At 35.2% G+C, this 12,312-nt stretch overlaps 3 protein-coding genes across 3 annotated transcripts in view; 2 read left to right on the top strand and 1 right to left on the bottom strand.

Moving 5' to 3' along the window:
• CBG15041 overlaps positions 1 to 353 on the top strand; it is a gene marked incomplete at both ends in the record, with an annotated part of 2,140 nt that extends 1,787 nt beyond the window's left edge. Inside the window, one exon of the mRNA XM_002632800.2 lies at positions 140 to 353. Within this exon, the coding sequence (XP_002632846.2) occupies positions 140 to 353 (214 nt within the window). The remainder of the gene's footprint in view (positions 1 to 139) is intronic.
• Positions 354 to 1,832: 1,479 nt separating this feature from the next.
• On the bottom strand, positions 1,833 to 4,985 carry CBG15040 (the record flags this gene model as incomplete). The annotated part of the gene is made up of 5 exons (XM_045245010.1): positions 1,833 to 2,009; positions 2,303 to 2,395; positions 2,879 to 2,930; positions 3,878 to 3,978; positions 4,914 to 4,985. 5 exons carry the CDS (start codon positions 4,983 to 4,985, stop codon positions 1,833 to 1,835), a joined length of 495 nt encoding a protein of 164 aa, XP_045095602.1.
• A 7,077-nt stretch (positions 4,986 to 12,062) lies between these two features.
• The window catches only part of Cbr-ceh-53, a gene marked incomplete at both ends in the record, with an annotated part of 4,448 nt that continues 4,198 nt past the window's right edge, over positions 12,063 to 12,312 (top strand). The window contains one exon of the mRNA XM_002632798.2: positions 12,063 to 12,158. Within this exon, the coding sequence (XP_002632844.2) occupies positions 12,063 to 12,158 (96 nt within the window). The remainder of the gene's footprint in view (positions 12,159 to 12,312) is intronic.

The raw sequence follows: 12,312 nt of genomic DNA, 5'->3' as shown, positions 1-12,312 counted from the left end.
TCCGCCCAGCGGATCCACGTTAATCGACATTTAGCCGCCCGCGAAAATTTTCAGGTGTCAGTTTTTTTTTAAAATTCGACAATAAAGCCGATAATATTAAAAGTTAACTTCACCTATTGTTAATAACTATCTTTTTGAGTCCTCCTGATTTATGTCTCCCATGGATATCAAAATCAGAAAATGAATCAAAAGTTCTTGAAGTGGATATCATACTCGTTTTCACATATACGACCCAACGATCACGACCCAAAGTTCGCTACCGCGTAGCTCAGACGGTTACGGCATTGTTCGTTAAAGATTTAAACCATGGAGTTCGACTCCTGACCAGAAAATCTATCAACGAAACCTTATAAATTATTCAGTTTCAGAATTCTAATTTGAGAAGTTAAGATTGATAGGGGAAGTACCCGAAGTGAAATTTTCTTACTTATGTCTTACTTATGTTTTTCTTACTTATGTTGGTGGCAAAAAATGTCCCGTCGCTGGACTAGCACAAAACGGATAATATAAGGTGCCCATAGGCAGGTTTTTTTACAAAAAACCTAATCACACCTTCATTCTATCTCTGCAAAGAATTTTACTATTATAGGAACTGTCCGAATGGTCCGATCGTATGAAATCAAAAAACGTCGATTTTCGAAAAAACACCTTTGGAAGACTATGTCTATCCGATTCCTTTCATGTCATAATTCATAACTATTATCTCAAATATATAGCTCACCGTTCATTTAAGAGAGATTTTTGAAAAATAAACTTTCAAATGTCAATTCCATGTACCCCTATACATGGTATTTTTCAAACTCATTTTTCCATATACACCATAAAAGCTCTGAGAACAAACGATTCAGTTGATCTAGTTGTTTTTTGACAGAAAATTATCAAATCGTGATCAAGGAGTCAAAACTTTCGAAAAAAAAACTTCACATGTTAAAAAATACCATACATGGAATTGACTTTAAAAATATTATTTTTTCAAAAATCTCTCTTAAATGAACGGTGAGCTATATATTTGAGATAATAGTTATGAATTATGACATAAAAGGAATCGGATAGACATAGTCTTCCAAAGGTGTTTTTTCGAAAATCGACATTTTTTGATTTCATACGATCGGACCATTCGGACAATTCCTATCATAGTAAATTTCTTTGCAGAGATAGAATGAAGGTGTAATTAGGTTTTTTGTAGCCTGAAATCCGTGCTACAAAATACAGTTTAGTATATCGTTTTATCTTCAATCTGTACAAAGTTATGATTTTTTGAATGGACGTGACCCACTTTTTCGGAAAAATCACAAAAAGATTTGTCATTCTGCTCAACCTGCCTATGGGCACCTTATATTATTCGTTTTGTGCTAGTCCAGCGACGGGACATTTTTTGCCACCAACATCTAAGAAAAAGCGAAATTTCACTTCGGGTACTTCCCCTGCACGCTCTCCCACAGAACAATTCCGAACTGCAAACTAATTTTTGATCTACAGAAAAAAGTTTGGCGCGATCACAATTGCAGGTCTAAAACCATAATTTCAGAATTTTTTATCTGATTTTGTGAAGTTCCAAGATGATTCAAATGATTCTTAAAAAAAATTAATTAGCGTTTTATAGATTCATGTCTGGTCGTTTTCCGGAAGAAAGAAGGTCAAAAATGGTAATTGTGAAAGTGTTTTACAGGAAAGATCTATGCTCGTCTTTCAGTGTTTGACATTTCTAGGAGTTCTATAGCTCAAAAAACCGCAATTATTCTCTCTACATTTTGTATAGAGGAATTTTTAATTCGTCTGATAAAACTTTTTTTATAATTAAAAAACCTCATGAAATTGCGCAAAATAGCATTTTAAAGTTGTTTTTTGATTATAAAAAAAGTTTTATCAGACGAATTAAAAATTCTTTCATACAAAATGAAGAGTAAATTATTGCGGTTCTTTTGAGCTATAGAACTCTTAGAAATGTCAAAAACTGAAAGAGGAGATAGATTTTTTCTGTAAAAAACTTTCAAAATGACCATTTCTTTCTTCCGGAAAACGACCATACATGAATCTATAAGCACTAATTAATTTTTTAAGAATCATTTGAATCATCTTGGAACTCCACAAAATCAGATAAAAAATTCTGAAATTATGGTTTTAGACCTGCAATTGTGATCGCGCCAAACTTTTTTTCTGTAGATCAAAAACTAATTTGCAGTTCGGAAATGTTCTGTGGGAGAGCGTGCCCTGTGAGATAAATTATTTCGTAATCACTTGGGTTCAAGCGAGGGGGTCAGAAAGCGCGCCCCAGTAAATTTTTCAAAAAATCTCAGTTCGCTGCCGAACTTCGTTGGCTGAGTATCACAGTTTTAAACGATGAGCGAGAATACGCGCGTTGCAACCCGTTGATTTTTAAGAAATAGATCATGATCTAGTTCAAACCCGCGTTCATTTTAAAATTATTAAATTTCTTCTGGCCTACGAGTTTGCTGGGGCGCTTTTTCTGACCCCCTCGCTTGAACCCAAGGGCGTAATCAAAATTGATTCATTTATCATATATCGAATTGATTTATTTATTTCATTCTTTCAGCTTATTAAACAACAATAGATTAGATATACAAAATGAGCAATCCTTCTTCAAATTGCCACTATTATTAGACCAGTGTGTGTGTAGGAATTCAGAAATTTAAAGAGTTATTAAGGAGGTGACCATTGACAAGAGACCGAAACGACCAATCTGAAAAATGTGATTTTATGATTTCAAAAAGATTCAGACTTACGATTGCCCAGCTGCCGCGTCCAAATACAGCCAGTTGCCATCAGTGCAGTTCAAATTGATAGAATCGACTCCAACGATTGGTCCACTCAATTGATCTTGGAATATGTAGCTGACTATGTCGCCTTGGCTTGGGGCTGGGCAAGTGACGGAATAGGTTGTTGGGCAGTTGTTGGCATCGGATTGAGTGCTGGAATTATAGAAATACTTCCGGGAAATTTTAATGTGTTCAGAATCTGATATTTCCATTAGCCCTTTAAATAAGGGGACCATAAATAATACTTTTTATGGTCACAAAAAGTATTATTTTGAGGTTCAACTTGCTGGCAAAATATTGGGGTGTGTTAGTCGTTGGATACGCGAAAAAAAGGGTAAAATAAAATTTGCTTCTGAATTAGTAGTAATCAGAATCTTAATGTGAATCGATTTATATATTGACCAACTGAAACTGTAATTTAGCAAGTTAATTTTTTCTGAACAGCTTCATAATTGAGTAGGCTAAACTTCATTGATATTTTTTGTTGTTTTGTTTGCCTAGATTATGAATTTTGACTTGGCTGAGTACTCCATATATCGGCAGATGACGCTTGTAGCTCAGCTAATAGCTTGTAGGCTAAGCTTCGCGGTTTCAGCCAGAAATTGCTGTATGAATGAAGGGTATAATAGCCAAAATGAACGATGTAAACACCAACACCGTTACGCCAAAAGTTTAATGAAACCCATTACAAAATTATTTTGCACTAATTTTCTGAACTATTGCCTGAAAACAGAGTATCGCTATCCTAAATTATATCAGCTGCAACATTTCAAAAATATACGGTTTCAGAACTTTCACAACTTTTTCAACGATATCAAGCGGCAGTAATCACGCCATGGCATTGATAAACTAAATTTCTCCAGATTTTCTAAATCCTTGATATGAGCAACTTCTTATTATTGTTCGATTCTAAAATAAGGCTAACTCTATTTTTATTTCACTTTCATAGTGAGTAGCAAAACCTTTTGAGTACCCAAAAATCAATAATTAAAAAACTCGGTTTCAAATTTTCTATAACGTTTGGGATTACTACTGCTGCCAGTCCTTTAGCGAAATTCACATAAGATTTTCAGATTTCCAAACCTCGACGTTTCACTTACACAGCTCCTAATGGTTGAATAGCTTCAGCACCACCTTCACTTCCATCGATTCGATAGAGAAGAGCAACTTCTGATGTGGCACATGCACATACTATTGGTGTCTGAAAATAATGTTAAATTTTTCTGTTCCGTTAATAGCATATTTTAAGCAATTGAAGATCGAATGTTGATTCGTATTCCTTGGAAGTTTTTTTGAGTAAATTTAGAATTAAAAGACAGAAGGTTTTCCAAGTTTTTTTGGAGGTCCCAGGATATGATTACAGATTACTGTCCGTAGAATTTCAAACCATATGTGGGGTTTTTAAAACGTCTAAAAATGTTAACTCAAATTTAAATAAAAGTATAAGTGTTTCAATTTGTTTGTAAAGCGAAATAGGGGATTTTTAAACGTTTTATATCGTCATATATCTCTCATAGGAACCGGGGCACACCCTATACTTTCATTTCGAGCTCATTTATGATGATATTATGAAAAAAATTTATCAGCTGACAGATGTTCGATACCTCTTGTAGGAACAGACTTAATTGAGCTCATATTGCGAGATAGTTCTATAAGTGATTACTGTACACCGTCTTACTGTACAAAATGAATATTCCCGCTCTTGTAAATCAACAAAAACCTTATACAATTTTTGAATATATTTTTCTGTTTCATTATATTTTCAGAAGAGATATTCAAAAGTTATCCGCTGATCAGCATTTGTTGGTATAGTCACTCTGAAAAAATTGAGGAAGGTACATATTAGAAAAAAAGTTTTTGATGAAACCATAATAATATTGTTTCAGCTAGTCTTCAAATTTATTTTTTTTTTTTGAAATTCGATGCCATCTGCGATTGTTCAACTTTCAATGTGAGAATGGACATGAAAAAAAGTTTTCGTTTTCGAAAATCTAGCAACAAAAAAACTGAAGACCATTCGTGAAAATTTAATTCAAGGAATTATTTTTTCCTGTTTCCAAAAGCTGTAAAATTTTTAGGAACTTATGATTCTTATTCCGCAGTACTCTTTACAAATTCCTTAAAATTTCAACTTACTGCACTTCTCGTCGGAGCACAAGTGTCTGAAAATCTTGCCAGAAAAGTGAATAGAAGAACAAAGATCCGCATTTCTATCTGAAATGTCCGAAGTTGGCGGAAAACGAAAATCCAAAAGACGAAGGCCAAAAAGAGGATGGAAATGAAAATGATAGGTTACGATAGCGGCTTTTAAAGAATCTCGAAAGTTCTCGAAAAAAGCGGCTAACGGGAGAAAACGGGATAAGAAATCAATTATCTTTTTTGCTTTCTAAATCAAACAAGAGGAGTACAAAGAATAGCACTTTCTTTTCTTGGATTTGTTTTGCTTTTTGGGGAAAAAGTGGAACGAAATGAGTAAAACTTGGACATTGAGATGGACAACTCGTCGGAACTAATTGGCACACATGAAAAGAAGGGAAATGAATAGGATTAGAATTACCATTTGAAAAAAACAAGTACATTCGGAGAGAGAGAAAGTGATGTGTACTACTTTTTGTGAAGACAAATTTCCCTTTTTTGGAATTGCATCAAAGTAAATACAGATTTTTCTATTTTGGGTTTTTTTTGTTTTATGTTAATGGAAAAGTAAACAGTTAATAGCAAACCGTTAAAAGTATCATCCCTATCATTCTTATCATTCTTATAATAAATAAATGAAGTTGCGTCTTTTTCTCTGTGGATTTGTCCGCATATTTTTGAAAATCTTGAAAATTAAATATTATTTGACGTGACATTTGAAACAGAGTGAGTCGCGAAGCGACGAAAAAAAGAAAAAGGTCAAATTGCGCCAAAGGCGCACCAGCCAGCTGTTTGAAGCGCCGGAGGCGCGGCAAACAGGCTGGTATATAAAACGCTACACGCGTCTGTCTGTTCCGGTGTAAGGCTTGAAAAGCTTGAGGAATAAATATAGATTTACGTGACTCTTGAGAATAAAGGAGGAGCGGAGTGACCAACCAGTAAAAATTATATTACATCGCGCCGAAGGTGCACCAGATTGCTGGTTGTAAATGAAAAATATTGTTGTTTTCAATTATTGTGAAAAAATACCTTGATTTTTAGAATAGTCTTTAACTTTATGGATAGAATAAATTTATTCCCTTCATTTTTTGTTTCTTGTGGGTGTTGGATTTCTTGTGGACCAAATACTGGTACTACGTACTACGCCGCAATCGGCTGAGCTACGCGGTCGCAAAAAAACGTAATACAGGTAGGCACCACAACAAAATTTTCAAAAAAGATTTTTCCCAGTTTTTATTGTTGGATTGTCCTACCTTATAGAAGTCCATTCCCAAATTTTCAGCGAAAGATATTCATTTATTCCCGAGCTACACACCCTTTTGTACCAGACCTCGATGTACTGACTTTCTCCTCATTTTTTTGCGGTGCGCAGAAAAGTGGGCGGGGTTTAGAAGCTTGCAATCCTGCGGCGCGGAAAATACGTAAAGGAAATTAAGGAAAAAGCTAATAGACACATGACGGATCCGAACCTCCGCCGTCTTCGGATCGACGCGCGCACCCATTACAGGTGATTCGCGCAGCGTCTATAATAGGTGAAATATTGTTCGCGGAAAGACGCCATGGGTACATCGGAACATGCCTGCCGCATGCCATTTACCATCGGAACAGGCCTGCCGCAGGACCAATCGCGAACGCGCCACTGCAAACGACCAATATTGGCCCTATCGCGAGCAAATCTCCCACAATTGGCTTGTCGCGAGAGCAATAATTGGCATATATTTTTTCGAATCTGGAAGCTAGCAGCTGCTAAAAATTGTTTATTACACAGAAAAAACAAGGAACAACGAAAAAACAATTAATTAAAAGATATATTATTCTCTTCCGCTGTCATCGTATTGGCTGGAACGGCGTCGGAGCTTCTCGTTTTGACCATTTTTGCCTCAGTCGATGACGATGAGCAGAAGATGATGTTGATTGTTGTTTCGAAGTAACTGAAATGAATTACCTAGATTTTAAGCTCTCAATTCTTTTTGTACTATACCTCTGACACAAGTTATCGACTGGAATTTTTTTTTTCGAAATCCGCGAACTTAACACTTCCGTCTGCAATCAACTTAAAATTCTTAAAATTCAACTTTATTTTCATGTTGAACCGAATACAATTGATCCAAAATAGAAATAACGATCATTTCTTATCTGTTCTTCTGAATTTTTTTTTGAAAACTTTGTTGAAACAGTGAAAAAATTTAGCTAACAAATTCCAATTATCCAAATTTGACATGTTCTTGAAACCTTTAGTGCAAATAAAAATCGTTGAATATTTTTCCGTTTCAATAGTTCTGTAAATTTTGTTTAGAAACCGTACTGACCGTTCTATTTCTTCTCAATTCTTCTAATGAAAATTTTTATAATTCAGCTAACTCTAGTTTTCGATTTCATGGACACTTTTTGCAAAAATTTTTGTTTTATCTAGAAAATCCAATTTTTGAATTATGGTTGCTCATGTGACTACCGTAAGACTTTTTTGTCTTCCTGTTTGAAACGTTCTGTTTTGATAATCTTGTTAATTGTTGCTTTTTGTCAAACTTATACTTCCAACAAGCAGTTTTTCCAAGTTTTTCCATGTTTCAAGTTGTGCATGTAAAAAAATTCTTCATAAAGTTAGAAATTCGATGTTACCAAAAACGCCCGACGATTTTTTTCTTTCCAAAAACTTCCAAAAATACAGCCACCCCACTGATTTTTGTCTCTCTATACTCTCTAAATAAATCTACAACACATGTCAATTGTGCTAACCATATCTTCTTCTCTCATTTTCAACTAATCCGTCATTCATTCATTTTTGCAACCGAAGCCGATAGTAGGCACAGTTGGATACATTTGTTAGAAGAGAGATCTACACTGTTTGTTCAGAATACATGTGCAAAGACTTTATTTTTTATTTACTCGGCCTCCGTTTTCCTGTCCAAATTGGGGACTAAAGATGAAACAGACCGACAGGCCCCTGTACCTTTTTTTTGATATGTATGGTCCCTCCCGTAATAGACCACTTGACGGGACACATCTGTCTCTTTTCTCGTGTTCATTGCGCAAAACGGTTTAGAGCATGATTAGTGGGAGAGGAAATTAGAGGGCATGGAGGTGTTGGGTTACAGCAGGAAATCGAAAATTTGGACAACGGAAATTGGAATTTTTCGAGATTTTTAGAATTTCAGGAAGAACAGAGGAAATGGAGAATTCAAGGATATTGTAATCTATTTTAGTCAGACCAGGAAATTTTGGATTCTGGAATAGAAGTATAGAAGTTGAAAAGATGAGAAAAAACATTGAAGATATCAAAGGAAACGAGATAAACGATGAACCAGAGGTTATGAAGTTAATGAAACCGTAACGTTTTTGTGGTCATGTAAAATGTTCATCAATGTTTCATTCTTAAATCTTTCCATCACTCCTTATTTCTTCTAATCTTTCGAATAAACGAAATATATATATATAAATCTCTCTTGAAAAGAATATAAAACAGAAAAATTATTACAAAAGAATCTTTGCTCATTTAAAAGAGAGAGAGTAAAAATTTTTTGTATCGGTTAACGGTAACCAATAATAGAGCGCTCTTGCACTTCGAGCACATTTATCTAGATTCCTATCAGAGATATCACAAAGACTTTATCAGTTAACAGCTTCTTGATATCTCTTCTAGAAATCGGGATAATTGAGCAAAAAATGTACGTGTTTTGTGGTATTCAACAGAACATTTACAGCTTGAAACGTTTGGTTATAAATTGAATTCAAGAACAGTCTAACTAACTAGACTATCATTTTCAAGATGTTTATGTTTCATCTCCTTGATGAATATAATGTCACCAAAAAAAATTATTGCTGGTAGTCTTGTCAGGAATTTAATACTTTTAATGTTGGTAAAGTTGCTCACTTTTCATTGTAACAGTTCTTAATGCGTAATGGTTTTTGGTTTTATGCATAAAACTGTCAGTTTATCTTCCAAAAATTAGTGTTTCTTAAAGTGTTTAAATTCAGTTCGTACAGGAGAAAAATAATTTGAGTGGTGTTTAAACTTTCTTGTTTGCTATTTCTCGCTTATACTTAGAAAGGTCCATTAGATGGAAGAATATAATTTTTCCGGGTAAATTCAGAGAAACTGTTTTTTCCAGAATTATCAACATCCCGTCAATGAGTGATTTCAGAACTACAGAAATTAAAGTTGAGGAAGAAAAAATGGACGAGAAGGTACTTACTACAGTAGCCTGAAATATTTCAACTTCCTCCGGACTTTTTTCTCGGTTTCCACTGTTCTTCTGAAATTAGTCGGAAAAATTTACAATGGAAAATTGTCAGAAACGGGAAAACATTTTTGGGTTATGGTAGTTTTTGTTCCGGGGGCTGCAGCCACTGAAACTGGCGTTCTCTCTTCCAAAATTCTTGTTTTCTAGGCTAGCAGAATTCAGTCAAAAATAAATCTTATAAAAATGCGTTCAAACTTTAAAGTCGTTAAGATAAATCTGGAACAGGCAAAAAATTGGTAATCAATTTTCTTCTTTTTTGAAACTTATGACATTCATATTCCAAAAAGCATCTCAAAAGTGTGAGGACACAAAGAATTATTTTCTCATAGTTTTGTTCATATGCGCTTCTCGAGGAATTGAACTTGTGGGCCCAACTTTTCAGGTACCGCGTTGTTACCGGCTAAGCTACGGTGACACAAGCTACGCCGCCTACCGATGTCATGTGTGAACACCGATCATTGTACACCGTCACGTCAGAATGCATACCCTTATTTAAAAAAAACTGACGAATCTGGTATCCTTCAACCTGTTAAAAACTACAAATTTGATAAACTAGGGAGAAAAGATTTTCAGTTTCATAACTCCTGTATAAGTGTATCATGTCGATCTTCTTCATTCAGCTATACGTAATTGGTTCACCAAATCACAATTTTTCTTCATAAATATTATAATTCTGACTACAAAAAAAATCGCAAACATGAATGAGTTCAAGAAACGAAACAGTTTTTGATTCAGCTGAAATGTTTTTCAGGATATTTTTCAGGAGAGCGTATTTTCTAGAAGTTTCTGTTGAAACAAGAAAAATACTTCAGTTTCAAATTTTTTATAAACTGCTCCATAAATTTCAGACATGATTATATGATTATTGCGGTCACTAAAACTTGTGTATTCTTTAACAGTTAAATGATCTCACACCCTTACTTAAATGAATGATCGAATCTTGAAAATCTTATCCGAAGGTCTTGAAACAGTGACAATCTATTTAAGTTTCTGTTCAAGTATACATGTAAATTTCCGAAACGTTCCAAACCCCGTTTGCTCCCTCGTTAACAATTATTAATCGGCTCATCGCTCATCTACAGTAATCCTCAACCACGGGCGTCAACTACAAGCCCCTAACAAGGTCTTCTCTTACTATTTGCACATTCATCGTGTGCTCACCCAGAACACATGTAGCAGAGTGTTTGACAGAATATTAGCAGAAACGGGGGAAAGTGGGCGGAGCTTCCGGAGAGCACAAGGGGTGGAGCCGATTGGAGTTGTGGAGGAGATTAGAATCTACTTTGGTCATAATTATTGTGTTAGCATGTTTCAAACACCTTCTTTGCAGTTTCCAATGGTCATGAAAGGTTAGTTGGAATTCAAACATTTTGATGTGTCCGAAAATTTGGTCAAGAGAGCTATTGGTCAAGAGTTTCTGGTTTGCTAGGTTAGCTTTTCCGGAAGTTCCAATGTTTCCGTTTCAATACTTTTGTAAAAGTTTATATTATAGTATTTTTCGGATTTCAATTATTCTTTTTTTTTGAATCGGACGAAGTATAGAAACGCGACTTTTTAGGAATTCTCCTGATTTGTAAATGCGAAAAAGTTTATTTTTTAAGCTTTTAAAATGTGTTTTTCGTTTCGATCGTTTGCGACATATCGACTACACCCGATAAAAACTATTGGAAAACTGTGAAGAAATCAAACTCTTGAAACAGTCAATTTTAGATGTGAATTTGAGAGAATGTGAATTTTGACCTGACGGTGTATGGTGTGGTTATCGTACCTCATACACGAACTTCATCGTTCGGCTGCCAAACCTAGCGACCGCATAGCTCTGCAATATTCAATATTTGGCTCACAACTTCCTTGGGGGGGGGGGGGGGGGGGTTTGTTTGAACATAATTAATCCAATTAAAGGTGGTGTGCGGTGAAAAATTTTATTGCTTTATTTTGTGCCGAAATCCATGTAGATTCCCATAAAAATAAAGAAAAATTCAAAAAAATTCCTTCATTGAGAAAAACGGCATCGAAAAGTAAAAGTGGGAACCGATGGCCTAGCGGCCAGGTGTGAGTTTTCTAGGCCAACTGCCAGTAAAAGCGCGCGAAATTTGAATTTTTATTGATTTTTCTCTGATTTTTGTCAGGTTTTTCTCTGATTTTTTTCTCTGATTTTTGTCAGGTTTTCATACACCCGGGAGGAAATTAACAAAAAATTTTTTTAAATTTTTAAAAAACGTCAGAGAAAACACGGAAAATCAATACAAGTTCGAATTTCGCGCGCTTTTACCGGCAGTTGGCTTAGAAAACTCACACCTGGCCGCTGGGCCACCAGTTCCCACTTTGACTTTTCGATGCCGTTTTTCTCAATGACGGAATTTTTTTTGAATTTTTTCTTTATTTTTATGGGAATCTACATGGTTTTCTGCACGAAATAAAGCAATACAATTTTTCACCGCACACCACCTTTAAATCGAGAAATGGCCCTTTTTTATTCCCTCTTTAAAATTTGATCTTGCTGCTTCAACTAGCCTGCTAGTAACCATGATAAATCTTCCACTTTCAGTAATATGAGCAAAATTTTAAAATAAACCATTGTTTTTGTGAAGCTACTCGCATAGGCATTCCAACATTGAAGTTCAACTCCTTGTGTGACATTTTTAACGAAATCAAAAACTGCACTGTTCCGTATTTCCTTCTTTAAGTCCCCCATATAGTGCCAAAGAGATTATATTTCAAAGTTTAACTGTTCCACATAACCATTATCAAAATTTCATTATCTATCCACAATAATTCATGAAACCTACGCGCATCTTCAGAATGCTCTTCCTCTCCACCACAACCACTACCATCAACCACAATAGTCCCAATGGAAGAACGACGTGTCCGACGTCTTCGAACTGCATTCAGTGAAAATCAATTGGAAATGTTGGAAGAGGCATTTATAAAGTGCCAGTATCCGGATATTCAGCAGAGAGAAGCATTGGGAAAGCAAATTGAGTTGGCTGAAGCGAGAATTCAGGTGAGCGGATTTAGAGAATTCTAACATGCGATCAGTGTGTGCTATCGATACGGTTTTGGTGAATTTACCGGTAATTTTACCGGAAAAATTTTTACCGGTACATTACCGGTATTTTACCGGTAAAATTACCGGTAATTTACCGGTAAATTTACCG

Source organism: Caenorhabditis briggsae, assembly GCF_000004555.2.
Source record: "Caenorhabditis briggsae complete genome, chrIV, whole genome shotgun sequence".
Lineage (NCBI taxonomy): Eukaryota > Metazoa > Nematoda > Chromadorea > Rhabditida > Rhabditidae > Caenorhabditis > Caenorhabditis briggsae.
This window is presented reverse-complemented; position numbering and strand designations above follow the sequence as displayed.